This window comes from Perissodus microlepis, chromosome 7 (assembly GCF_051167445.1).
Source record: "Perissodus microlepis isolate ML-2025 ecotype Zambia chromosome 7, ASM5116744v1, whole genome shotgun sequence".
Taxonomy (NCBI): Eukaryota; Metazoa; Chordata; class Actinopteri; order Cichliformes; family Cichlidae; genus Perissodus; species Perissodus microlepis.
In genome coordinates, this window is record NC_140467.1 from 23807508 (window position 1) to 23834848 (window position 27341).

Below are 27341 nucleotides of genomic sequence, written 5' to 3' on the forward strand. Positions count from 1 at the left end.
TTTTATTCATAATTTCTTTGGTAAACTGTTATTTGCATATTTTTACTGTAAATTACTAAGAATTTACTGTAAGTTAAAATCTGTAAATTTTGTAGTAATCTGTAAATCTTACTGTCAGTTCTTACTGTCATTTACTGGTTGGGCATTGCACAGCAATAAGCTTTTCTTCACATGTCATACTGTGTATGGTTGTGTGTGTGACAAATAAAATTTGAATTTGAACAGCCTACCTGAGTTGGCTGACATACTGAAGCCCACATTTTCCTGACAAATGCAGCACCATGTAAGGGGAAATAAACAGGCTCTCCTGTATAAGAATAACAAGAATAAACAAGAAGCAACAAAGAAATAATTTTACTGTTTGTGGTAAGTTTATATTGAACAGCTGCAATAAGCTGAAGTTCTTAGACGTAAGAGCATATCGGAAAACACATTTCAGTCACTGTTTAAAGAGCAAGAGTTGTGCTGTAGCTAAATGTATTACCATTAGTGTCCACAATGACTTTGAAAACAGAATGCACTGGAAATGTACGTACATGAAAATTATACAGAGTATAAAACCATACAGAACTATTATCTCTGTAAAATTGTTTTATTTTTAGGCCATCTTTTCTTTTACAGTGAAAGTCTACAGTTATGCATCTGATCAATATACTTTAAAGTTAAATTAAATTAAAAGTGACTGGTATCGGACTATTATGTACACTTGTGGCCTTTTAAAAAAAATATCTGTGGTAAGCCAATATATTAGAGCAAAAAATTTCTGGCACAACTTCACCTACTTCCAAGGTGGAGGGAGAGGATGAAAGAATTCACAATGAAGGAACTCCAGAAACACTTAAGCGTTGACCCTGATGAAGGCCACAAGCCGAAACACGTTGGTCAGTCAATAAGGTTGTTCATCTTCCCTTAAGTGTTGCTGGAGTTCCTGCATTGTGAAGCCGATATATTAGGCACAAATGTGATGCCACCTAAAGCATGATGCAGGTACTGCACTAAAAAGCCACACACTGTTAAGGTACCATATTTGATTTTACTTAAAACACATGTACATCACATTTCAACAATAGAAATTACACAATTTAAAAAACATTACACCTATCCATACAAGAAACCATTTTATAAAAACCTCAAATCCAAAAGACACAAAAGGAGGAGAGAAAAATGTTCACAGTGACGTCAACAAGGCAAAAATCAAACCCGAGCAAAAACAGGACACACTGAAAGAAAGTCAGGAAACTATTTTTAAAGAGTACTTGGCTGAGGCATGATGGTATTAGCAAGTGGCATCAAAAAAACAAAAAAAAAAAAAAAACCCACAAAAGAAAAAACATTTGGAAATTAAAGTGAGATCAAACTAAAGTAAGTGAAGATGTCTACTTCATGTGCAATTTTATTTTTTAAAATTTGTCAGAATTTATATTTAAAAGAACATCTTATTTTGGAGAGTTTATTTTTTGTCAATGAATTATTTCAGATTAAAGTTTTTTTTAATAAGACATAAACAAAACGAAACAAAAAACACCACAATCAAAAGTCATAAATCTGAATATTAAATAAAATGGACATCAATTTGGGATTCAAACTTTTAATTGAACATGTAAAATACAAAACAAAAAAATAAAAAACAAAACATTCAACCCAGAATGAAATAAAAATACAAAATGTTAGTCTGAAGTTTTAAGTCACTTACAACAGATTACAAAAAACAGACATTCTCAAACCCCCCCCCCCAATAAAGTTATCAGATAATAGAAATGAAAGAAAAAAGTGCTTTTTTTAGTGCTTTAGTTGATTCTTCTTTAAGCTTGATGAAAATCGAATGACAAACAAATACAAAAATGTAGCATTTGTAGTTCCCTGTGGGATTTTGTTTCGTGGCTCATTAATTGTAAAACAGAAAGCATAAACTGCTAAACTGGCATTAGCTTTAGCCACTTAGCTTCTGGCTAAGTCAAACAAAGCTTAAGAAAAAGACTAACTCTGTGGTTTACACTAAATTCCATGTGTCAAAGACTGCTCACATAACTGCTGAACATTGATACAGAATACAAACACTTTACACCAACATATTAACTGTAAGGCTTAGTTGCAATAGTACAATACAGAGTCATATGATGATACTGTTTACAAATCCCTGAAGACACCAATGTACAATAATGAGGTTTAAACACATTTGTTTGCCAGCGGTTTAATACACAGTCATGAAACCCTTCACCTAAGTTTGCATCGCAAGCTATAAAGACACTATTTAACAATAGTATCAGTTTCTCTTATCATTTGAAGATTTGAACTGTCAGCAAGAGACTTGATGGACCTTTTGCTGTTCTTTTATACAATTAGACAATATTGAGTCAGAATCAGAACAAGATTAAAAACTACTTTTTTTATTTTCTGTTTCCTCCCTTCATAATTTGCCTGCAGACAGACTTCCATCAGTCAGTGTTTATAAGTCAGATTAATATGTTTGGTTGTGAGTAAAGGCCAAATTAAGTCTACCACTAAGATTAACTGTATAGTCATTAGAAAACAGTAAAATACATCCATTCCAGTTTCTCAAGAGTGCACAGTGTCATTTTTTTTAAACGTTGTGTTTTGTCTGATTAACAGTTCAAAGCCTGAAAATGTTCAGATTACATCGATAAAGACACAGAAAAGCAAGAAATTAATATATTGGGAAAGCTGCAGGCAGAGAATAACTGTTCTTATTAATTGACTAGCGAATTAAATTATTATTCAATTTTTTTTTTAGCACAAAAACAAAATGTAGTTAAGTTTCCAGTTTAATTTGCTGCTACTAAAGTAAACTAAAGCCTGCAACCGGTCATGTGACAAACCTGAACCAATAAACTGCAGGTGAAAGTAGCTGTGGGAGTAAAAGTAAGCTTTATAAAACTTCTTCTTCTACAGGCTTTTACTATGTGAACCAAAAACGTCCAGTAGATTTTTCACAATAAAAGCCTAAAAACTATGGGAGGGATTGAACCCTTTGAGCTATCAAGAGGCTTTTAATTTAATATCAAGTCTGCGCACATGAAATGCTGAGATGTTTATCAGAGATGAAAAAACAGAGACGCAATTCTTGTAAATGTTTTTTTCAGTAAACTAACCATTAGAGAGGATGTAAAGTGCTCTCATTTGTGGATGGTATTGTTAATTTGTTATCAGAAACAGTGATTGATAACAGACTGTCTGATTCTGACAAAAAAAAATAATCAGTGATTAGTTGGAATCAGCTGATTTAATATCAATCACTAAAATACTATCACTGAATTATTTTCATGGGTGACTGATGGGGGAAGACCAGCAGCTCAAACTGAAGTCAGCAGCCATCTAAGAACCTTCAGGTGCTTGTGTTTAAGGCAGCCATCGCAAAGGTCTTACTATGTCTCAGGGTTGATAGCTGTAGCCTTAGTAACGATCTTCATGTACTGAGTGTAGATGGCTTCAAATGCCTCATCTCTGTGCATCATTGCGCCGAAGACCATAGGCTGCAAGAGAACAGAGGAACATTAGAACCAGACTCAACACAAAAAGAAAACAGAGCCACACATGTTACACATCAGTGTAACAAATGCATACTGTATAGAAACCTTATAAAGTATTTAGAGTACATCACTTCTCATACTTATTAGTGGTACTTTTACTTGTCAGAGTGTATTCTTACATCTGTGAAATGCTTCTTCTAAATGAGTAAAAACAATTTTAGTTTCTTTGCTATGCTGAACTGAGCTCTTACTTTTTGGGTGGATGGTGTCGCAATGGAGATCCCCATCCCAGACCCAGGCAGCACTGACAAAACTTTGTACTGTGAGAAACAACAGAGCAGATCAGAGCAAATTCAGACCAATGCAAGGGAAACACATGTGCAAGAAGAGCAGACACGAGCGAACGTTAGAAAGGTTTTAAATATCTGATGTTAGAAAGTAAAAGACTGTTTCCTGAATAAATGAAAACAAAAGCAGCTTCAGTACCTGCAGCACTTTTTGTTTCAGGTTTTTACTCCATTAAGACTTTTCTAAGAACTAACACTGCAGTGTAGTGAAATGACATGTCTGCTTTCTTTCTTTCTTTTTTTTTAAATTAATTAATTAATAATTTAATCTAATCAAAGACACTCAAAGGTTTACACAGGCTAGTTACAGTGGCTTCAAAAACACAAGCTGATCAGGAAATGACATCACAAAGTAATCTAATTGAATATTATAAACCTGGGAAGCATCAACAATATTTCTAAAGTGAACACTTACCTTCTGGATGTCAGTAATGTCGAGCAGTTTGATGACTTTGTTCCTCTTTGAGGACCCGGACCTGGAGCTGGAGCTCTCGAAACACAGGTAACTGTAAAGACAGCAGAGACTCTGTTATCTCCTGCTCCTACAACGCTCTGCAATGGTGATTATAAGAGATTATAAGCACTCAGAACATTTATGGCACCCATCCACCGAGGATCAGCAACACAGCCTAATGGAAACTTGCATACTGCTACCTGATAAGCCAAACATAAGAATAGCCCAGCTCTTTCATCAGACACCCTGGCAGGTTATTTTCTTCTCAGAAGTCTGAAGTAACTACTGTTCATTATTTATGGTCTTTATTATCCTGCATCTCTCACACCAAACCCTAGTTGTTCAGGGAGAGACCCTTCAGTGTTGGTAACTCCTACACTCTGAAGCCCTTTCCTCTGAGATCATTTTCAAACAGAAGTTTACTTGTCACCTATTTACCGAAACCTTTGGCCAATAACCTTTTTAACCTTTAACTTTTCAGGTAAAGCAGCCTTAGGCTATTCAAACTTTATGTATAAATGTAAAAGTGTCATATGAAATACTTTAGTAAACGCAAGTTTACTGTTTCATACAAAGACAGAACCAAAAATGCTGCAGAGGCTGCGCGATGTCAGAAAACAAATACGGGGCAAATAAATGACGTACTCAACATGTTATCGCTCGCTCTGCTTGTTACTACAGGTGCCAAACTTATAGGAGGAAACATTCTGTGTGATAAACAGATGTGACACAGTGTCTCTCTCTGCTCATTCTGTCAGATGACTTACTTCTCGGTGACATAAAGCACTCCGTTGCGGATGTAGTCTGTCGGTGTCTTCCTGTCTCTGTTGATGAGGCAGCAGCGCCAGCCAGTCTCACACACTGAAACAATCATTACAATTAAAATATTACTGGTAAGAAAACAGTCGACATCTAAAGTCCTTTCTATTAAACTGCATTAGCAAATAGATAATTCAGTTTTAGATTCTTTTATGCATCTGTAAAACAATTTTTTGTCCTTTTCAAGTAGAGTGTACATAAATGTCAAATTGATCTGTTTAAATTTACAATAAAATAATAATATGTGCAAAAAATGAAGGGTGTGAATCCTTTCTGAATCTACTGCATACTATAAGACCCACAAAGAATGATGGGCCAACACTTCAGACTGAGTTAGAAGGATTCATCTATTAATTCATTTTCTCCTGTAGTTCCTTTCTCACCTGTCAGAGGGCGCTCACTCTCTGGCAGGTTAAACACCTCATGAAAAGCTCCTCTCTTGGTGCTGTAGTATCGCCCTCCATCCTCATCCCGATTGACACCCACAGGAGCTGCTGCGGTGAGGCTGCCTCGGCCCCCAGCAGCTATCACCTGAGCAGGTAGACAGAAGCAGGTACACAATTTGCTAATCACTACAAGTAGCAGTGTCTAAAGCATCCCCGCAGTCAGATGTACAGTCCAGTGCAAAATCACTGCTTACTAGAAGAAAAATGTAAAGTAAGACAGACTTTCTTGTAGCTTTTAAATTGGTCTTGTGCAACAGTTCTTTTCAGATTTTTCTTTGGACACTGCCTGCTTTTTACTCAGTCTCAGAGCAGTCCTGGTACATGATCTTTTTCACTGGAATGTGTTTCAGCTCACCTGATGCGGTCCTCCAATACTGCTACAAATTTTTTATAAGGATACTTCAGTTCAGCCTGGAGGTAAAACGAGCACGTTTCCACTCAAAAACAGAAAATTGAAGGCTCTGAATTGAATCTGAATGAAAATTCTGCCAAATCAAAGAACTTAACCATAAATTGTCCAGTTAGATATTAGCTTCTCGCAGAGGTATCAGTGTCTTTGACATGCAAGCATAAATATCTAATCTGCTGTTCTTTACTGCAGGAAACCTTCCACTGACCTTTACTGTAATCATCACACAGGACCAGAGCTTTTAAATGTTTTAAGCTGCTGCATCACCCATACTCCCCCCAAAAATGTACTCAGGTATGCTGGAAGGTAGGCTGAAATTCAGTGTACGTGCAGCTCAAGACATTAGTTGGGAACAAACATTAACTGTGTCTGTTAACACTGGGTAGGATACATCCGTCAGCAACATTAAAAACCCCTGTCTAACATTTTTAGGATCTAGTTAAAAAAACCCCAGCTGTGATAAGTTGGAGCATGAGATGCTGCCAGAGGATTTGGTCGTGTCAGCATAAGCAGAGCGCCCATGGGAAGGTCACAACTCAGCTGAACAGCACATTTTAACCTCTTAACATCTACCAGGTCATCCACAGCCTGTCTGGGGTTAAATTTTGGGGGGTGGAATATTTACCTAATTTGTTTTGCCAAGTAGAAATGCTCTAACAGAGGATCTATAACAGTGTAAATACTCTGGATTTGAAATGTAACATCTTCAACTTTCTTTAGCATGTGGCTTAAATACTCCAAAATGCTAACCCTCCCCCAGTGAGCTTTGCTGGTGACTTGGTGTTTGTTAAGCAGTTAACAAGATGATCAATCATTATCTCACCTGTCACTGCTTTTAATTTTGAGGCTGGTTGACATACATTGTTTTCTGATTTAGGTTTAAATCTAATCTCTCACTTTATGGGATGTAGTAACTATTTTACACTTAGAAAAAGAAGACAACAAAACTTTATTCATTCTTACCTGAACTTTGGCATTAGATCTTACTTGGAGGTAAATCACAACATTTGTGCTAAATCTACATTTGTTAAAAGGGTGAAGCCAAAGGAAAGGTCACAGGGTCATCTGAATATAAAGTGGGAAAATCTAACTAGTACGCCAGGTGTAACATTACGATTCAGGACGTCCCACTCTAAGAGGATTTTAACCAGATAGACCAACACTTCAGCAGCTGATTGGTTACAGCCAGTGATGTCAGTCAAAATATCTGATCACAACTCTCACCACAGCACACACTATGGGCCTCTACACTGTGATTGTAAATAGAACACACACACACACACACACACACACACACACACACACACACACACACACACACACACACACACACACACACACACACACACACACACACTCAGCGCACAATCCTACCTGTTCACATTCAGACAGCTGGGAGAGAAAAATACAACCAGACCAGTAAGAACCAGTAACAAGCTGATCCAGTCTGTGCTGGTTTTTCCAGCCTATGATCTCACTACTGCAGGGTTTGTTCCTTTACGTCATGTAACTGACACAGACTAACATCAGCCCGGTGCTGAGATCTCTGAGCTCCGTGTGTAGATGTATGCAGGGGTTTGGACTCACTCGTCGGCCCAGCATAGTGTTGCTGCGCTCTTTCAGCTGCAGGTCGGTGGGTAAATTTGTCCAGATGATGTAGGGGGTGTCATAGCGCTGCCTCAGCTTGGGACAACTCTTAAAGATGAAGTCAATGATGAAGAACTTGATACCTGCGTATACACCTGAGGATTAAAGAGTAAAAATCTTTTATAGTGCATATACTGGACAAAAAAAAGTTGAATATGAAGCTGCTAAGCAAGATGCAAAGAGGAAGAAGAAGAAGATTCATGGATGTATTGAAGGAGGAAATGCAGAATGGTGCTGTGGCTAAAAAGGATGCGAGAGACAGGAGAGGACAGAGGCACACAATCTGCTGTGATGACCCCTAAAGGGACTCATCACAGCCATCCCACCCATCCCCAGCAGAAACGTTCATTTCCATCAAAACTATAAGGTTCCTTCAAAATGAGCATTGTTGGACTTAATAGACACTTGTCTGAAATCTTTATCACAGGTCTGCATGCCTTTTTAACAGGCAGTAATCAAGAAGATTCACAGGAACATCTGGCCTGTTATATATAGCTGTTTTCACAAGTGTACTGGATTCCTCACCTTTTATAGTGCACATGTGAACACAGATATCTGATGCACCCTTACACCCTTTGTGTGATGTTGGATTGTGCTGATGTGTGAATAGCACAGCTAATATTTCAGTGTATTCTCTGCTAGTGAGTGGGCACCATATGTGTTGCCTACTGCATACTATCTCCTAACCACACTCAGTGTTTCCAATTGTGTCATGATCTTTGAAGGGGACTATTTGCTGTTGTAATTATATATCGTTAGATTATGAAAGTTTTGAACTTTCAAATAATGTCACCTTGTCCCCAAGGAGCTCATCAAAAAGCAATCAAAAAAAGCTTAATATTAGCTGCAGCCCTATATTCAGTGAATTTATGAAGGTATGACTGGAGCCAAACTTTGGACATAACATTAATGTTCAGCGCTCACACAGCTGTCGTGTTTTTAGACATGTGCATAGACAGAATATCTTTTCTCATCCATTCCTTTAGTGGATGATATATATTCTTTCATTCTGATATTTACTGAGAACAAGTGATTTAAATCTCAATAAGGGGGGAAAACGAGAGCACAGAAGGTGATCAACTTTTTATTTATTTATTTTACCTATGATGAATCCCAGCAGTTTGTACGGGAGCAGGCATGAGGAGATGAAGGCCAACCACAGACCAACGTACAGCTTCTGAGTCAGCTCCGGCTGAACCCACATGAACAGACTGCGCACACACACACACACACACACACACACACACACACACACACACACACACACACACACACACACACACACAGTATAAAGAAGCACTGTAAATGGATCACCGGTTCTTTCTGAGCTGAAACATGAAACTGTGTGTAGAAAAGCTTACTTCTTTATTTTCTCCAGGATGTTGGCCATCCTTCCAAACAGATTCTGTAAGGACATAACAATAATAATTAAATGTGTCAAAAAGAACCACTTGTGACCTTAGACCTCTCACTGTCCATCACATTTCACCTGAGCTTTCTGAGCAACATCCAGGACCAGCTGGAACTTCTCAGACACAGTCAGGTCTTCCTTAGGAGGCTCCTGAAAAAACAAAATGAGAATCCCGAATATCTGTTATTAAAGAACTTAACAGTTTCCATTTGGGACATCAGGACAGTTTTATGCGAGTCATTTCATAATAAAATATTTAGTAATGAATATGAGGAGGCCAGAATAAAGAGAGATTTCTCACCACTGGCTCTGAAACTTCAGGTACAATGCTCCACTGGATCCTCCAGCCTCTAAGAGCAGGAATCATGGGAAAATATGAGCTATACAATAAATATAATGAACTTCATTGCCTTGTATGCTGTTCTGACCAATCGATGTTCTTAACTGTGTCTTGTTGTATCAAGACACATTTAAGGGTCCCTCATCAGACCACTGTAATCAGATATTCAACAAAATTCTGCAGTAAACTTTTGCTCATATTGAACAGCTCTGATCCAGTCATCTGATCATCAAGCGACTGGCACTTTAACGATTTCAGATTCTTACAATGGTCAGTATGCTGACTTTAAGAGCCAACTGTTCACTTAACACATAATTCATGACCCTGACATATGAATACACTGATAAGATAAGAAAAAAAATGTATGTAAAAAAAGATGCTAACTACTGAATTTGCACTAGATTTGCCACGGCACGACTACATGCGTCTTAAATTGAAGAATCTACTGAAGCCAATTTTTTAGTAACTCTAAAAGTAAATAACATATTTGTCCAACAAGTTAAAAAAACAAAAACACCACAGACAAGGGAACAAGTATTCCTGATAAACCTTACCTACACTGACTTGGTACTGAACCTTGACCTGGTTTAAAACTGTTGCCTTTTGTCTGGTTCTGATAAAAGCAGTGTGACTAACTTAGAGAGAGCAAAGGTTACACTAACTTGGCAATGAGGTAATTCAAGGACAGGCGGAGAATGGCGAGGAACAGGAACATGGGGATGACCCATCCATTCCACGCCACATACATGTAGACCTGTGGAGATCACATAGGTGTAAACACATTTAGTTTTGAATCAGTCTGTCTACTTGTGTTATATCTGTTGTGACTGGTGGATCCAATCCATGTTTAAAAGAATTGACTGTTGACCACCTGAACTCTGTGTGTGTGTATGAACTCACAATGAAGGCAATGGCTGATGTGTAGATGGAGTACCAGCTGGATAAGGCAGAAAGGTTCCTCATGAAATTGGTAACGGGTCTAAATCCTCGTTCTGGAAAGTAGACAAACTGACATCAGCTGACTTAATCATGACAAAGAAAACATCAGCTCTATAAATGCATAAACTTATTTGAATGTTTATGCATTTGGCTTGGGTTTAGTATATCTGATGTCCTGGTGATGTGAATGGGACGCGTGGCTAACAAGGAGATGCAGTCTGTCTCAAACCCAAACTCATTAATGACTATCACATACTAAATGTCCCCTTCTGTTTCCTTATTTGCTCTGTGGAGCACATTTTGAGAATTCCCTTGAATTTAAACGTTTTAACTTCTTACATAGTTATGAAATAACAACAGGGTATATCTATGCAAATGTTCCATTATCCTTGAGCTACTGAAAATGAAATGACTCTAACAATGACTACACTGCTGCCTAATCAGTTAATGCAATAGTTTTAACCCCTTGAATCTAATCTCTTCAGTAAAATTTTTATATTTAACGTAATGATGTTCTGTGGGACGTACAATATTGTCTACTTATTGCATATGGTCTAATGAACTATTTTACCGTATCCCACAAAGATCTATTCTTGGCCCTCCACTGTTTCACTTGCTCATGCTTCTGTTTATAGCAAATACATGACCTGTTACTGTAGTACTATTGCACACTATACCCAGCAGTGCAGCTCACTGTCTTCAGACAATGTTGCATATTACATTTGGTAAAAAAAAAAACAAGCAAACTTACTGAGCCGTCTCATGTTTTCAGTCAACCTGTGGATTATAAAAAAGATAACATGATAAAGAACACAATGAAAACCTATGTGGCTATAATAACTCCACAGCAGACCTGATCCTATTTTCATACTTTTCAGTAGCTTTATTGTTACGGTTGCAGTTTCACAATTACAAATATAAAAGGTTTCAGATGTGTTTGCATGGCTGGAAAAACTGTGTGGATTAGGTGATAAGTTCTTGAAAAGCTCAGCACTGCAGTGTGTGTGTGTGTGTGTCTGTGTGAGTGTTTAAAGATGTAATTTTTTAAGTTAATATATAATAAAAATGTCAGTTCAAACAATGTCAGTTTTCAGTTTTCTACCGTTACAGTTCTGCTAACACCCAGAAGTCTGTCACAGACAGTTTCAGAATGTTTTCTGACCTTTTGGCACTCAGTGGTTCCTCCGTCTCCACTGTCATCTCCTCTGGTTGGAAGCGGAAGTCTTCGATATAAACACCAAATCGATCATAAAGCCATTTCAATAAGGTGTCAACCAGAGTCTCCTTCTGTTTGTCTGAGGAGAGAAACAAGGCAATTGTGATAATAATTAAAGCACCATTCAATTAATTCTGTTTCTTTTCACATCAAACAAAGGTGAAAATATGGAACATCTACAAAAAGTGAAAGAGCATAGATCAGCCATACCACTGCCAGGAGCTGAAGGAGCAGACGGAGCTTTAGGTGTCTGAGATGGTGAGTCTTCAAGTCTGCAAGAGGTAGAAACTGTGTCGTGTCAGTCCAGCATAAAGCATAGGAGCAAGCCGCTTTGAGTCCAGCTCAGCAAACTGAATTAGTCTCAAATTTTACATACTTTATAAATAGAAATATGGTCAAAGTTTCAAATAATGATTTTTGGTACATGAGCCGAAAGCTCAGGGTTCAGACCGTTTTCTTCTTCTACATGTGGGTTTGTATTGTACCAAAAAGACCAGACCTATCTGACATGTTCATCACAGCTCTGGCTGTGAGGACAGCAGCCCCACCCAAGTGCTGTTTAAACACTGACATCCAATCAGGGGAAAATGTCTTAAAAGTTGGTTTTAAATGGGAAATATTACAATGGCTTGTTTTAGACAGAAGAAGACGTGAGGGATGCAGTACAAGATAAAAACTGATTATGAAACACTAAAATCACCTTTAGTGGACTCAAAGTGCATATAACAGGCTCCCTTTAATATATGAAAATATATATATATATACACAACTAGCCTGGATCTCAGGGCATCATTGATTTTCTGTTCCAGCTCGATGCGTCTGCAGCGCTCCTTTTCTAACTCCTGTTTCAGCGAATCCACATTGGACTCCTCTTTAAGTTTTCTCAGCTCCTCCTCTGAAACAGACAAACACTGGAAGTTAAAAGTCCTAAACTTATAATAGCGAAACTGAAGCATGACAACGTAGGTGACAGAAACTTTATTTTATTCCTATTAATACGATTAGTATTTTTTTGAGGATGCGGGCACAAATGGCTTATTCACCAAAATCTCTCTGCATGCGTGTCAAATGAGGTCAGCAGGGTTATTAATAGCTCTGTGTGTGTGTTACATAAAAGGCCAAATATTGACTGATTACAGAGCACTATCGGGACTGTACTGGGGGATGTTTGACGCTTACAATGAACTGACAACTGAAGAGCTGTGATGTCGACTCATCAGTTTCTACAAAGCTGATGGATGAAAGACTTGAATGACACTTGTTTGAATGCGATTCTGACAAAATCATTTTAACTGATTTGAGTGAGAAGAAAGAGACCTGACAAAAAACCTGGCACCTGGTCTGCTTCGTCTACGTAAATCTGACCTTGCTGAGCTAAAGTTCATTGGTTATTTTTCAAAATAAAACTTGACATATGAAGATAAAATTCACGGAATACTCACGCAAATAGTGCTTCTCCAACAAGGCAATTTCTAAGTGACCTTTAACCTCATTTAAATCTGTCCTGTCATCCATAGCTGCAGAAAAAGATCCTGGACCAGCCTTAGAGAGAGCAGAAGAAAACATAATAAGCAACATAACATTAAAAAAAGTAAAAATACTGATTTTCTCTGTGTGCTTCTGCACCTGAGCATCACCCTGTGGCTCCACCTCTGCCTCCCTCACCTCCTCTGTCTCTCTGACAGAGGCGCGAGGTTTAATCACAATCTCCTCGCTGCATTCTGTGTCGGATGTGTTGGGCGACTCAGCCAGATCCAGGAACTCATCCCGCCGTCCCCTGAACCGGATCCTGTCCAAACGCTTCAACATGGTGGGCACCACAGAGTCGAGTGTCTACCTGAACATGACTAGCCCCCCAGCTGCAAAGACTAGAACAAAAAAGAACCAATTTGCAAATGCTGCACCACTTATCTGTGGATTTTTTACTGGTCCACAGTGGCAAAAGAGAGAACTGAGTATGAAAGTGAAGCTACCAGTCAATCTACATCCCCACCCTCACCTATGGTCACAATTGGAAAATAAGCTTCCTTCCCAGGATGTCTGGGCTCCCCGTTAGATATAAGGTGAGGAGTTTGATCATTCAGGGCTCAGAGTAGAGCCACTAGGATAGGATTCCTATTCAGATAGCCGATGTCTGTGGGTTTGTGAGGTGCTTCACAAATCCAGGAGACATGGGCCTCTCGATAATAATAGCAACTTCATTTATATAGTACTTTTCAAAACAGTTACAAAGTGCTTCACATGTTACAACATACAGACACATAAACGCATAATCAGCCATACCAACCAGACAGCGGTCAGAGTTATATCTTTCACACAGGCCTCTGGACAGAAAAAGCTATGGCCACCACACACTGCCACGCGATAAACCATTGAGATGCCAACAACGGGCACTGTAGGTAGACGCGGCCTTGAAAAGGTGGAAGATGATGGGCAGCTCTGAGGCATGACTGGATGTGAGCACCAAGATGCAGCTTTGGGGGCAGTAGTAGCAGAAGCAGCAGCAGTAGCAGTAACTGGCAGAGTTAAACGCAGATGCCCGGCTTCTGGACGAGGGAGATGACTTAGGGTCTGTGCTCGAGCCAGGCAGCCAGGAGGAGTGGTGGCGAGGAAGCCCAGGTGGGGACACACCTGTGACAGCCAGTCAGTGAAAGAGCAGCATCCCCATTGGGCAGCAATCCCATCTTCTGAGTCCAAACAGTCCCCAGTGTCGCCGGTCTGAGGGACATCTCCGGTAGCTGGGAGGCAAAAGCATTATCCCACTCTGGACCAGATGGCCACTCAGGCCATCCCGCACTTGAAAGCATGGTGCATCCACATTTTCCAGTGTGTAAAATTTGTTCACCAGTTGAATAGCCTCTGGGTATAGATGGAATGGGTGTCACCAGATACCCTTATTACCCTTTACTAAAACCCATGGCTCTGAGTTGCAGGACATAGAGCAAACTTGGGATTTTGGCGTCGTCCTGAGGATAAGCCACATCTCATCAGCCAGAGCCAGGAGATCTGCTGAGATGGCTGGCTCTTCTCCAGAGTTGGCCGAACTGGACCAGGGGTGTGTGTCAACACAATGAGCTGCTGGGACCGAGCACTGCAGAGTAGCTGCCAATTTCCCACTGCAGAAAACGTGTAGGAAAACCAGGTGCTTTCCTTGAAAACTCCATGATAAGCTCCTCCCTCTACCTAAGAGCCTATGTCAGTCGCTGGATATCCTCTTGTAACCGTGAGCATGCCGGTAGGCAATGACAGACAGCCATGGCTTGAGGGCAGCAAACAGCTGACAGACAGGCTAAAAACAAGGCTACCCAGGCTAGGCTTGGTAGCAGGCGAACCAAGTCAGGAGGCTTCAGGGCGTGTTGGTTAGCAGCGGTTGTACCAATTAGAGTTGAAAAGGGTGTCAAGCAGGAATTAAAAATTTCAAAAACCACTTAAGATTTAGTAAATCGAGACAAAACATTAGAAGTCGCCAAGATACACCGAGAGTGGTTTGAAAGATGGTGGTCCGGAAGTGACATCAATAGATGGATGGATGGAGACAGCTGTTTATCACCATTTGTCACCATAATCAGGGATTTAGCAAAGCAGAGCCTTCCCTCTATGACAGCAGTACTGCAGTGCACGAGCATTTAAAATGCCATTTAAAACCAGCTGTGATGTCGACTCTGAATGGGTCATGTTTGTACAGTAATGTTTATGTTAGCCTTCCTGTGATTAATAACAGCTTTTTCTAATTCTGTTTTGTTCTTTTTTACTAGCATTAAGCAAAGGTGTATAGATGATAGTTTGTCCTGAAAAGAGGCTTGTGCACCTCTCAAACTGCTGAAGTCATGACAACGAGCGAGGTACTGCAGCTTAGAACAGGAGGTTTGCCCACAGGAAGCAGAGATAAGGGCTAGTCGTTGACTAATAGACTAATCGAAGAAAATTAGCAGATTAGACGACTACTAAAGTAATCATTAGTTGCAGCCTATTTATAATTAGGAACAGCAGTTTTTGGTATCCAGGAGGTTTACAATATTCAACATATCTGTTTCAGCATGCTCACACTTGTTGAAGCAAACAAAATCAAAGTGGATTGTTTAATTTAAAAATAAGAAATAATAAAAACGATCACATTTGTATTTATTTTTTAAATCTAAACAGCAAAGAACTCTTTAGTCATGCCTGGCATGGAAAACCCATGCAACTCTAAACTCACAGCAGGGCTGCAAATTAAATTAAACCAAGTACAAGGAAAACATAAAGACGCACATTTGACACACACTGAACATGTTCGCTTCCGCTCTACTTTTAACTCTGATAACTAACCTGTGTGTGAAGCTCCTACAGCACTTAAGTCATCACAGTCTACTGCATGTTTATAAAGGGGGAGTCCACTTCATGCTACTGACATGAAGTCACAAAGTTAAATGTTTGTTTTGGGAGGAGGAGGAACTGTTTCATCATCTGCTCTTTAAAAACAGAACTGGCTGCAGATTTTGTGCCATCTCTTGGACTTGGACTCTTGGTTTATGCTCACCACCAGCTCAGTCAGATTAAAAACTGGGATTTAATTCCATGTGACTCATATTAATTATACAAATGTACACCAACATTATGACCAACCGACTCAGTATTCTAACGTTGTGTCTGGACAGTGTAAGAACCGTACTGATCCAGAACTCAGCTTTTAATCAGCCCATCATTTTCTTGATTAATCATTTAACTTCTATACCCATTACACGTGATAAAACACATCATTTAAACATGAAGACTTCAAGTTTACTACCTACTAATTGATAAACTGACTAATCATTTTGCCTGGCTCAACACTGACTGTCTTATCTAAGCCATAGACATGTTTCTGTAAATGTTTAACTAATCTTTTAAGCCGCTAATTATGATCTGGGTCCATTTGTTACTTTTGAAGCCAAAGAAGATTGTCGATATGCTTTTAAAGAGAAATCAAATCTGATATTTACCTGTAGTGAAAATTATGTGTCCATCAAATCTATGCAGGAAGAAAACACAATTAACTGGGACTTTGTTGTTTCTATAAGAAGGAAGCCCAAGAACATCCATCCATCCAACCTCTTCCACTTTTTAATTCAGAGTATAAAAAGGGAAGACTGGAGCTTATTCCAGCTGTTCCAGGGCAACCGCACAGAGACAGACATCTGCACACTGACATTCACAATCTAGACTCACCATTTCACTTCATGTGCATGTCTTTGGAGAGTGGGAGGAAGGCAGAGAGAACGCACCCTACCACAGAAAAACATGCAAGCTCCAAACAGAAAGTTGCAGAGAGTAATCCTTCAGAGTTTTTCTACTCTGAGCACTAATTGCACTCTCTTCACACACATATTCATATAAGCACTTTTATCGATATCTAAGCACTCTGACTAACATTAACACACAAGGATGCACTGGGGGTAACTCGGGGTTCAGTATCTCGCCAAGGATTCAACATGCAGACTGGAAGAGCCAGGAAGTGAACCAACAACTTTCCAGTTGGTAGACAATGCACTATATTTTTCATGTTTGTTATTTATTCCTGCTGTCTTACTATTCATATATTATTCCTGGCCAGTTGGTGTGGAGCACCCACAATTTCACTGCACATATAGAATGACAATAAAGGGCTATTCTTTGCTATTTTCCACTGAGTGATGTGATTGGTAAAAGCTATTAAATAATCCAGTGAATCAAAGACATAAGAAAATGTGGTCCTAAGTCTGACTGGTTGTAAATCACTGCTTGAAAATCTCAATGTAGCCAAAATCAAACTAAAATTTACTCCGTTTTTGAAGTGGTAAGGTACAAACACACATCAGCCTCTTTTCCATTTCAGGGTCCCAGAGCAGCTGGAGTCTATCATTGCTGTCATAGGATCAGAGGCAGGTTACACCCTGGACAAGTCACTAATGGGCCAACAAAGTATCAGCCATCCACATTCAGAATGTTCCAATCAGAATCTCCAGTTTTCCTAACATGCATTTCTTTGGACTGTGTGAGGAACTCAAGCAGACATCAAAGAAGTATAACAGGAATGAGCTACTCAGCTGTCGGTCTCCAGCTGTACGTGTCTGTATCAGCAACAGAAGAATAATCTAGGCTTTACTGTGAGGCAACAGTGGTAACCACCACATCACTCTGCCACCAAGGAATAACACAGTTTTGCTTCAGCTGATTTTTTCTCTTTTAAAATGCAGACATCTAATAAAAAGTTTTAAACTTAATAACAAAAAATTTAAAGCATATTATTCTACATGTAATATTAAAATATAATATAATAATATTCTAAATCACCTGCAATAATGTCAAAGCTCAGCCCATGATGTGAAGCACTACCCTCACAGAAATCTAAACTGAAACCAGAATTTCCTGTGTGTGATCACAACACACGAACGTCCTCAGCAGAAGTTACAGCCCTGCTCTAAACTACAGCAATGGCTGAAGGTGTGTTCAGCCTGAAGATCACCGAGCAGTCCGACTGGTCTGCCTGCTTCTGTTGGTTACTGTCTGAACAGGCAGTACTGACTGCATAATAACTGACAGACAAAGACACTGACTGCTGTCTGGGAGCCTCTAATTATTACCACACAGATTAGCACCTAACAGAAAGCAGGAGCAGAAACAGACTTTTTCTGACCTTTTGCAGGTAACACAGAGATAAATTTAACACCTTTAATACTATCCAAAAGATGAGATTATAAAGGAAATCTGTTTGGAGTGATAAAGCCTAGATTTATTTATTATGACATCACATTTTTCAGTACTTCTAATCAATGTGACCTGACCTGGATAAGCAGTAGAAAAATTAATGGATCAACCCATAATTCCTATTCACTTCAACCTAGTGTTTCCCATGGATGTGGTTATTTTGTCTCTAGGGGACATTTTGCTAACTATGTACTCTGCACCTTTTTTATAGATTTTCACAGGAAAAAGTAAAGTTGTGACCAGAAGATTTCATGCGCTCATAATAGGCATGAAAGTCATGTAATTCGTGGCTTTTGATGATTTATTTGAAATGTCCTTTTTGCGTAATGGAATGATAATGCAGCATTCACCTTTAATTACTTTAAACAAAATTAGGTGCGCAAATTTACATTTATTTTGGAGCTTCTGTAATCTACACAGGATCAAAAGTATGCATGATGGCTCAAGTAGACAGCTACTCTTTTGGAAGTCAACAGAAAATACAATGAGCCCTCTTTATGTGTTATTTTTATTATCTTATTGCCCCGTGACCCGGGCAAGGATAAGCAGAAGCAAATGGATGGATGGATGGTATTTCATTATCTTATATATTAGATTATTTTGTTGAAATGTAACAGTAATGTAAAATGAATTCATTACAAGTAAAATACTCATTTTTGAATTCTGCCAACAGAGATATAATCAAATCCTGAGAAAATGATTTCCTTCCTAATCTTCCTGTTAAATTCATCTCATGCAGCACTTACAGTGTAAGTATTGTTTGTTAATAACCACCATCCAACTCTGTAAAAGAAATCTACTTCCAGCTTCCCCTAATGTGAATTGATTTCTTTAATGTGCTTATCAGCACCAAGTCTTATGTTCAGCGATAACTTTTTTTAAGCTCCTGATGGAAAAGGATTTCCCATTACCATGCAAATAGATTACATATTATCTTGTTAATAATATTTTACACATATATCGAAAATGTATAAAAATGTTTTGATGATGAAAACAAATCGGGTATTTATTTTTCCATTATCCTACATTATATGCACTCACTTGTGGCCTGAGATTAAAGTTAAAGGGTATGAATCATGAAGTCTAAATGGAGGCGTCGTGACACGGTGTAATCTAGTCCTCAGTTCATTCTATGCTTCATAGGCAACCGAGTTGGCCATCATGTGCTAAACAACTGGACAGCGCACGATATTGTCTGGTTGTTGCAGATTGCTTGGATGGGTGGCGTTTTGTTTTGTCAAGCTTTTGAATTGTTTGGCCCTCCATTAAACCCACTTCACTGTGGACAGTGACACTAGTGTTCCAGCAGTTTCCAGTACATGCCAGGCATGACCTGGTATTTCCGGGCTGGTCCCTGAACATCCAAACCAATTTCCTGCATTCTGAGAGTAACAGATTGGCTGCCCTCCCAGACCTTGGCAAAGTGATGACACTTTAAGTTGTCATGATAATACAATTTCAAATTCATTTGCTACTCATTATTGCTCACTAATAAGACAAAATTATTTCTTATCCAATTACTCAATCAGCTGATGGAATAATCGGTAGAACACTTGATTTCTAAAATAATCAAAAGATTTTCAAAACCACGAGGAAGATTTTGACTCGTAGTAATGGTAATGAAGTCATATCTCGAAAAGTTAACTTGATCATTTTCAACTCATTTTCCTAATTAAAAATTAGATTTAAGAAAATAAGTATTTAACATCAAGTTTAGAGATTTCATTCATTTTTCAAATTATTTAGAGCATTTGATTGATTTCATTACTGATCATGAAGGTAAATATATTTTAGAGCCCATTAAAATACAAAGGGTACAACAAACTACACAATACCTAACATGTAAATCGTTTTATTTTTGTAGTAGAATAAAATGTGCTCCTCCTCAGTCTGCAGCAGTTTGATCTGGCAAGTACTGTAAGTGCCCATTAACAGAGTCTTCTCCTCTTCTAAAATTGTGTGGTCCTTTCAGCCTGACTGAAGTCAACCTTAACAACATTCCTATCCCAACGCTAAAAGAGATCTTTGAACTGATGAAAGGAAACTCTCACGTGGAGTTTCCCAGTTTGGGGTCAAGAGCCAGACACACTCTCCACTTTTAAAATTAGTCTTAAAACTTATTTTTTTTGATAGAACTTATAGTTAGAACTGGATCAGGTCACCCTCAACCATTCTTTAGTTCTCCTAAAGGCTGAGCTTGCTGAAAGAGCTCCATTTCTTTTCCACAAACTTTTTTTTCACTCCCCTGGTGTTTATATACCACTGCTCTGTGTCATTAAATTGCATCTTCTGTCTACCATAGTGTGTTTTATCTCTCTTCTCCTTCTATTCATGCCACAGCTAGTCGCAGCAGTTGGCTACTCCTCCCTGAGCCTGGTTCTGATGGAAATTTCTTCCTGTTAAAAGGGAGTTTCTTTACTACTGTCGTCAAGAATAAGTTCAATGGTTAAAAAGCTACAAATTACTTCTATCTAATAAAGTATTTTTATATCATCATGAAGTTTCATTCCAGTCTTAAAATGACATTCTTATACCCTTTAAGACAAGTTTCAAGGAAAATTAAATAACTCCTTTACTACACTGAAGGGTCTAAGTAACAATCATGTAATTATTAACTGGACTGTTGATTATTTTCTCTGTTAATGATTTTTTATATCATATACAGGGATAAAAAAAAAAAAACAAACAGCCCCAAACAGGTGCAGTCCAAAACCAAAACCAAATATTCATTTTACTATCTGTATAACAAAGGAATATGACAGATTTGCACATTTGAAAGTTGATAACAAGTGCTTTGTGCAAATGACTACAACAATAATTTAATAAGAAAAAATAGCTGCCCGGTAGTTTAGTACCCATGTAGTAGATTAAATTACTAACTTGCTGTCTAATTAAGTTTTTTAAGACTTCCCATTACCCTCCCACCTTAATGTGTGACAGCCAATTAGCTGCAGTCTACAGAAAGCGCACCGGTCGGTCCGCGGAGCACAGGTTGGGCACACCTGGATACTCCAGAGAAGATATAAAGAGAATCCTAACAGTGAAGTGCGAAGAAAAGAAGCAAAGGGCGAAGAAGTGTCTCACCATGAGAGCAAAGATGAAGCAAACTTTCCCTTCTTTCTGTTTTTCCCGGCGATCCAAGCCCACTGGAAACCGGGTCAAACCCGCTCCTGAGCCGATGTAAATCGGACCAGAATCCACTGAGACACGCTCCACGCCTGTCTCTCTCCTCCGTCCTCACAATTAATCCAGATGTGGGGGGCTGTGAGGGTGTTTAACCGAACCGCGTTGCTCCATCGGACACAATAATCACTTCTGTGGGCGGGGTGAGCAAGCGGCACCCTAAGAAGGAAGTGACGCCATCACGCTGTCCTCGTTAAACCTACGTCGAGGCGGAACCAAAACTCTGTTCTTCGTTTCTGGGGGAATTTAAACTATTTTCATTTGAGTTTTTGCTGTAGTGACGGCGAGCAGGTTGGGGTACTCAAGTTAAAAAACACAAAACAATCGAGATGGTCTCCACAGACCAGAAGACCGACGTGAAAGAGGTAAGACTCACTCGAGGAAGTATATTTAACATTTGCATGTCCAGACAGGTAATGCCACAAATTCACCTCCCACCCAACTGCAACACTAGAAATATCTCATTGTACTGTATTATATCTGTTTCTTCTAAAAGTGTTTTCCACCAGAGTCCGGTCAAATGAACACGTATTTTAGTGCAATCTCTGACCTTTGCAATAAAGTGTTGAGGTAGATGTATATGTCATTTTATATACAAAGGTGTTCTAGGATTTCCTGGCTTCTGAGTGGCTGGTGAAGTGGCTGTACACGGGAAGTGTTGGTGAAATTGCGAAGAGTAAAGGTGTTGCTAAGAAAGTTGTCCGCCTTCATCTTGCTGTTTCTAATAGTTCAGAGAGATTCAGAACCACATAACGAACCCTTACGTTACACATAAATGCACCACATAAATGTACTTCGTTAAAATCGAATTTGAAACTTGGGATTCAAGTCATGTTTTTCATTGTTATTTATTTTTTGTAATTTGTGAGTGAATGAATAAACGAATGCCGGACCACCTTATAAAAATGGAACATATGCACTCTGTCATTATTGTTGTTGTTATTATTTATTTTACTTAATGTTCAAAATTTCTTCTTCTTGTCATAAAGGCTTAAATCACAGATCAAATTAATAACCATATAAAAACAAAAAGAAAAAAGAAACTAATTCTGCAGTGACAGTGAGGAAACGTTAGCATGGTGCTTCCCTACATACATTTATCTGCATATAAATATTGATATATATATTTTTAATGGAAAAAGTCATAATCATATTGTCTCACATTCTTGTGTCTGTCTTCTGGTAACTTCATATTGCTTTTTTGTCAGTTCTATGTTTATTAAAGTGTTGAAAAGCAATATAGTGAAACAGTTTCGAGGTACTTTTGTTTCCATGGTATTTACACTATCCGTTACCTCATAATTCATGAGTTTTACTTCCAGTGTGAAAAACACAAGCCACCCTAGGTTATTTAAATGTGAATTAAAAAAGATAAAGGTAAACATTCTGTCTCTCCTCTGCAGAAAGAGGCTGACTGCCCAGTGGTTGTTGCAGTGACGTCCCATGCAGTGTTTGAATCAGGAGGAGCTGAGGACCCCGATGGCTTGTACGTTGGGGGCATAGCTTTTCCTCTGCTGCAGGTCGGAATCCAGCAACCCACATTCATTTATGTTTTTTTTCTAATTAGTTATTATAGGAATTATAAATTATTATAGGAATAGGTGCAAAAGTATACTTAGAGGTTCAGCTATACACATACATGCAGCTAATATTTGGTTAAATATCCCTCAGCTAGTTGCACCTCGACCAGATAGTTTTGGTATCAACAAGCTTCTGCTTTCTGTCTAGATATTTAACCAGTTTTCTCAGCAGACTTGGTAGAGTTCATTGGTAGAGTAGAGTCTAAACCAGGAAACCAACCAAACTGTCTGCACCCTCTCAGTCCAGGGTGTTATAAAACTCTACTGTGGACAGTGATGGTGGTGTTTCAATAATGCAGTCCATGGCAGGCTTGAGCCTTATTGGTTTGTGGGTTGTTCCTAAACATCCTAACCAATTTTCTATATTCTAAGAGTCACAGTTTGGGCCTTCGCACAGACCCCGGCAAAGTGATGACATAGAAAAGTGATTTGTACATGCATACAGTTATTTAAACTGGCCTTATCACATGAAAACTATATAATACTTTTGATCCTTTGTGGATTACAGAAAATCCCCCCAAAATTCAAACCTGTGCACCAAATTCTTGTTTGTTTTTTTGTTTTTAATTTTTAAGTGATGAAAATGCATGCCATGCAATCATTCCACCCTGGCAAAAGAACATTTCAAAGAAATCATTAAACCCCTAATTTCCCATTGCATTCATGCCTGTGATGAGTGAATGTAAAGTTCCGACCACAACTTTACTTATGAGGACTTTTATGTACTTTGTCTTCAGTAAAAATTCACGTGATTGGAGCTGAGACTCACCATTCAAAAGTATTAAAATATGTAATTTATATAGAATATGAATAAAGTGGCACTTTAAAGTCGACTCTCAGATCAGTTTATGCTTATGTTGGCGCTACAGGCACTACAGAAAGTGAATGAACGTCTGCTGAAGGAAAATCCTGCCGAGTCGCTCTTGTTTGATGTCATTCTGATCACCACTGAGAGCCAGCAGCAGCAGCAGAGCTCCCGCATCACGGAGAGCATCAGACATCATGGTAAACGCACTTCAACCTTCAGGAGAGAGATCTCAGTCTGATCTGTAGTGGAGTTTTGCTCATACTTTCTCTTGGCATTATCCTGCAGGTCTCAAGGTCAGCAGGTTCTGTTTTTCCAATGAGGAGGATTTTATGGAGAATCTGCTGAACAATAACGTGCACCTCTTTCTGACAACGAACAGAAATGAGGCATTGCAGGGTTCACAGAAAGGTCAGTACTTTTTTTTTTTTCACTTACCCCTTTTCAGCTAAATAGGTTTGGAGTCGGTGCTTTAAGCTCCAAGGCTGCACAAGTAATGTGCTACTTGGAACTTTCCAGAAATGCAGTAATGCATGTAAATATTTGAGTCTCTTTGAACTGTTTTATGCATATCTATTCAGCCTGCCAGAAGCAATGAAGAAATATTTAAATTTCATCTTGAGATTTTTCCAGCCTTTACCTTCAGCTTTTTCTTGCAATTTTGCCAACTTTATGTTTTTAGGACACCGTTGTTCTGTTCCAAGCTCATGTTTTTCTGATTTATCAGACAGTAGATAAAGAGTATGTGTGTGCTGTGATTGGTCCAGGTGTTCTCTCTGTGCTGCTGGATGAGCACACAGCTTCCTGTCCAACAGAGCAGCTCAGAGTTTTATTCTGCGGGGACGCCGTGGTCCAGTCGGAAGCTGGACCAGCACTGGCAAGCAAACAAGCTGCTCAGGTACAAACAGTGGCAACCATGCGTCCCTTGTACCTTTTGTTGTGTATTTGGTGAGATTTTAAAAGGATAATTCATATTCTTGCCCTGCAGAGCTTCTCGGCTCAGATCGGCAAGATGCGGGGGAGGTTTGGTCCATTTGACAGCCCCATCAGCATTGCCCTGGTGACATCGCGGGGAGGCAGGGAAAGCTGCGGGGATGCTCTGCGGACGCTACGCTCCCTCGGTGTGAATGCAGATGAAGCATACTGCCTGGCTGGGGTCCCACGTGGTCCCATTAAGCGCCTCCTCCGACCTCACTTCCTGCTCAGCGAGTGTTTTAGCAGTAACTGAGAAGACCAGACTGATGATGACTTGGGATTTCAGAAAAAACAAAACAAACTTCACTGTGTTTTGAAATAAGCTGCTAAGCTTTCAGACTGATCTCAGAGTTAGCAGCTTGAACATGTCAGTCTCATTCAGCCTTAAAAAGCCAGAATGTGAAGCCCTGCTTATCACCAGAAGTCTTATAGTTCTGGGAAAAAGTAGCAAACAGTTTGTTTAAACTGAGCTAAAAGAGCTCTGAATAACTTACGGTGTTACTCAGGGCTTACAGGTCTTTTATTTATATATATATATATATATATATATATATATATATATATGACTATGCTGCCAGAGTAACACTTTGACATACCTAAGAAATAAGAAAAAAATGAACCTTTAAGTCTGTTATCCAATTTTTTTGACATCACTGAAAGTCATACCGTTATAGCGTTTTCAGAATCCATCATGTCCCTGATTATTGTTACTGTTTTTGGGTTGTGTTTCTAAGGTGCAGGGTGGTCTGCTCTTTGTTCTGTGACTGATTGGGATGCTGGGCATGCTACTTCTCTTATTTGTGTTCATGCAGGGACAACAAAAATTACTTTAGTTTGTTCTGTTTGCTCTTTTTTTTTTTTTTCAAAATAAAAGAGTAAAATTAATGTTTTCTGATGTTATGAAAATATTTCTAATTCAAATCAGCATCAGATGTTCCACTAGACTTCTGATATTTGTGGAAATCATTTGGAAAGTGATTTGAATCATGGTGTGGTACACAGTACTCAAGTAGTTATTTAAACAATGCTTCGTTGGTACTAAAGAGCCCAAATTATGTGAAGAAAATATCTCCCACACCACACCAACACAAGGCAGGATGGTTTCATGATTTCATGTTGTTTACACCAAATTCTGACCTGCCATCCAGAAATCAAGGCTCATTAAACCAACCAAATTTTTTCTACTCTTCTTGTGTCTAGTTTTGGTGAGCCTGTGTGAGTTTCCTGTTCTTAGCTGACAGAAGAGGCACATGGTGTGGTTCTCAGCTCCTACAAGGTTTGACGTGATGTGTATTCAGAGGTGTTCTGCATCTATGAATACACTATATTTTCTCTTTTTTGGACCCATCTCTATAAACCCTACTGTGGGGAAAATCCCAGCAGAACAGCAGTTTCTGAAATGCTCAGCTGTCTGGCAACAAAAACCATTAAATGTCAAAAAAGTGCCTTAAATCCTCTTTCTTCTTCATCCTGATGCTTGAACTTAAGCAGGTCATCTGGTTTGCACTGAGTAACTGCCGTGTAATTCATTGATTGGATATTTGGGTTCATTAGTTGAACACATGTATCTAATAAAGTGGCCAGTGAGTCAAATTCTTAACATGTAAAAATCTCTGCAATAGACACAGACCTAATGTGTGCTGTGTTGTAGGCATTTTATCGATGTCTTATTGCTGCTGAAATGTAATATAACAATTTGACTTTCTACAAATATTTTTTTAGAACCTCAAAACTGTAAAAACAGAGTCTGTTGTAAAGGTTGTTATTTGTCACACCCTTGAAAGTATTAGTCAACACTAATAAGTATATTCATACAATTAAAATAATTAAAGTTGGACTTTAACTGGAAAATACAACTTAAGCAAAGTGGATTATTCTTCAACCTGTCAACTCAATACAGGAAGTCATGTTAAATAAAGCTCAGATAATGTTATCCAGCTTTTCTTAGCTACTAATAAATCATCACTTCCACCAGTAATGTTTCTAAAAATCCTAAAAATTGAACAAGATCCTGAAGACAACTGAATTATTATTATTATTTTAATTGTTTATTGCATAAAACAATTAAAATAATTGTTTTATGCAATAAAGTTGATGCTATAATACAATTGCTAAATAGTGGAGGAAGATGTCTTTGTGTGTATGTGTATGTGGCTTTCTGTAAAAGTCGCCACACGCCACTGGCTTATAGTGAGTCTGAAGACTAAGGAAGGACCAAAGGGCTTGTACCTATTGGCTAGGCAGAGAGATCAAGCTGGAGTGCAGCAGGTTATTCTGATTAAGGTGGATGGTGATGGACAGGCCGACAGATGAGGTCAGACAGGAGTCTCCATGGAGTATGATGTTTGCAGATGGCATTGTGATCTGTACTCGGAGTAGGGAGCAGGTGGAAGTGAGCCTGGAGAGAAGAAGAACGAAAGTCAGTAGAAGCAAGACAGAATGCATGTGTGTGTGAATGAGAGGAAGACAGGTGTAACAGTGAAGCTGTTAAAGTGAAGGTCAATGAGTTTAAATGTCTGAAATTACCACTCAAAGCAACACAAGAACATTTTCTGTCCGACTGTCAGAGCTGATTTA

At 38.9% G+C, this 27341-nt stretch overlaps 2 protein-coding genes across 2 annotated transcripts; one reads left to right on the forward strand and one right to left on the reverse strand.

Moving 5' to 3' along the window:
• Nucleotides 1-1013: 1013 nt before the first annotated feature.
• LOC146383111 (GRAM domain-containing protein 4-like) lies at nt 1014-21542 on the reverse strand. The gene is made up of 19 exons (XM_084934280.1): nt 21306-21542; nt 13143-13384; nt 12959-13058; nt 12291-12411; nt 11727-11788; nt 11463-11595; nt 11052-11077; nt 10262-10353; nt 10024-10115; nt 9323-9371; nt 9100-9171; nt 8972-9015; nt 8712-8821; nt 7551-7705; nt 5492-5639; nt 5057-5150; nt 4251-4341; nt 3740-3808; nt 1014-3491 (listed from the first exon to the last, which is right to left on the reverse strand). Exons 2-19 carry the CDS (start codon nt 13323-13325, stop codon nt 3384-3386), a joined length of 1749 nt encoding a protein of 582 aa, XP_084790406.1. The 5' UTR covers nt 13326-13384; nt 21306-21542; the 3' UTR covers nt 1014-3383.
• A 9-nt stretch (nt 21543-21551) lies between these two features.
• On the forward strand, nt 21552-25311 carry LOC146383112 (cytosolic 5'-nucleotidase 1B). The gene is made up of 6 exons (XM_084934281.1): nt 21552-21769; nt 22808-22924; nt 23854-23989; nt 24078-24200; nt 24557-24687; nt 24778-25311. Exons 1-6 carry the CDS (start codon nt 21734-21736, stop codon nt 25015-25017), a joined length of 783 nt encoding a protein of 260 aa, XP_084790407.1. The 5' UTR covers nt 21552-21733; the 3' UTR covers nt 25018-25311.
• Nucleotides 25312-27341: the final 2030 nt, after the last annotated feature.

Bases quoted from the DNA above. Each gene is read 5' to 3' on its own strand.
- LOC146383111 (XM_084934280.1), bottom strand. From the start codon at position 13,325: ATGTTGAAGCGTTTGGACAGGATCCGGTTCAGGGGACGGCGGGATGAG. The intron at 5,640-7,550 runs GTGAGTCCAAAC...CTACCTGCTCAG, and splicing joins ACACTATGCTGGGCCGACGA to GTGATAGCTGCTGGGGGCCG. The intron at 5,151-5,491 runs GTGAGAAAGGAA...TGATTGTTTCAG, and splicing joins GAGTGAGCGCCCTCTGACAG to TGTGTGAGACTGGCTGGCGC.
- LOC146383112 (XM_084934281.1), top strand. From the start codon at position 21,734: ATGGTCTCCACAGACCAGAAGACCGACGTGAAAGAG. The intron at 22,925-23,853 runs GTCGGAATCCAG...TTGGCGCTACAG, and splicing joins TAGCTTTTCCTCTGCTGCAG to GCACTACAGAAAGTGAATGA. The intron at 23,990-24,077 runs GTAAACGCACTT...ATTATCCTGCAG, and splicing joins GGAGAGCATCAGACATCATG to GTCTCAAGGTCAGCAGGTTC.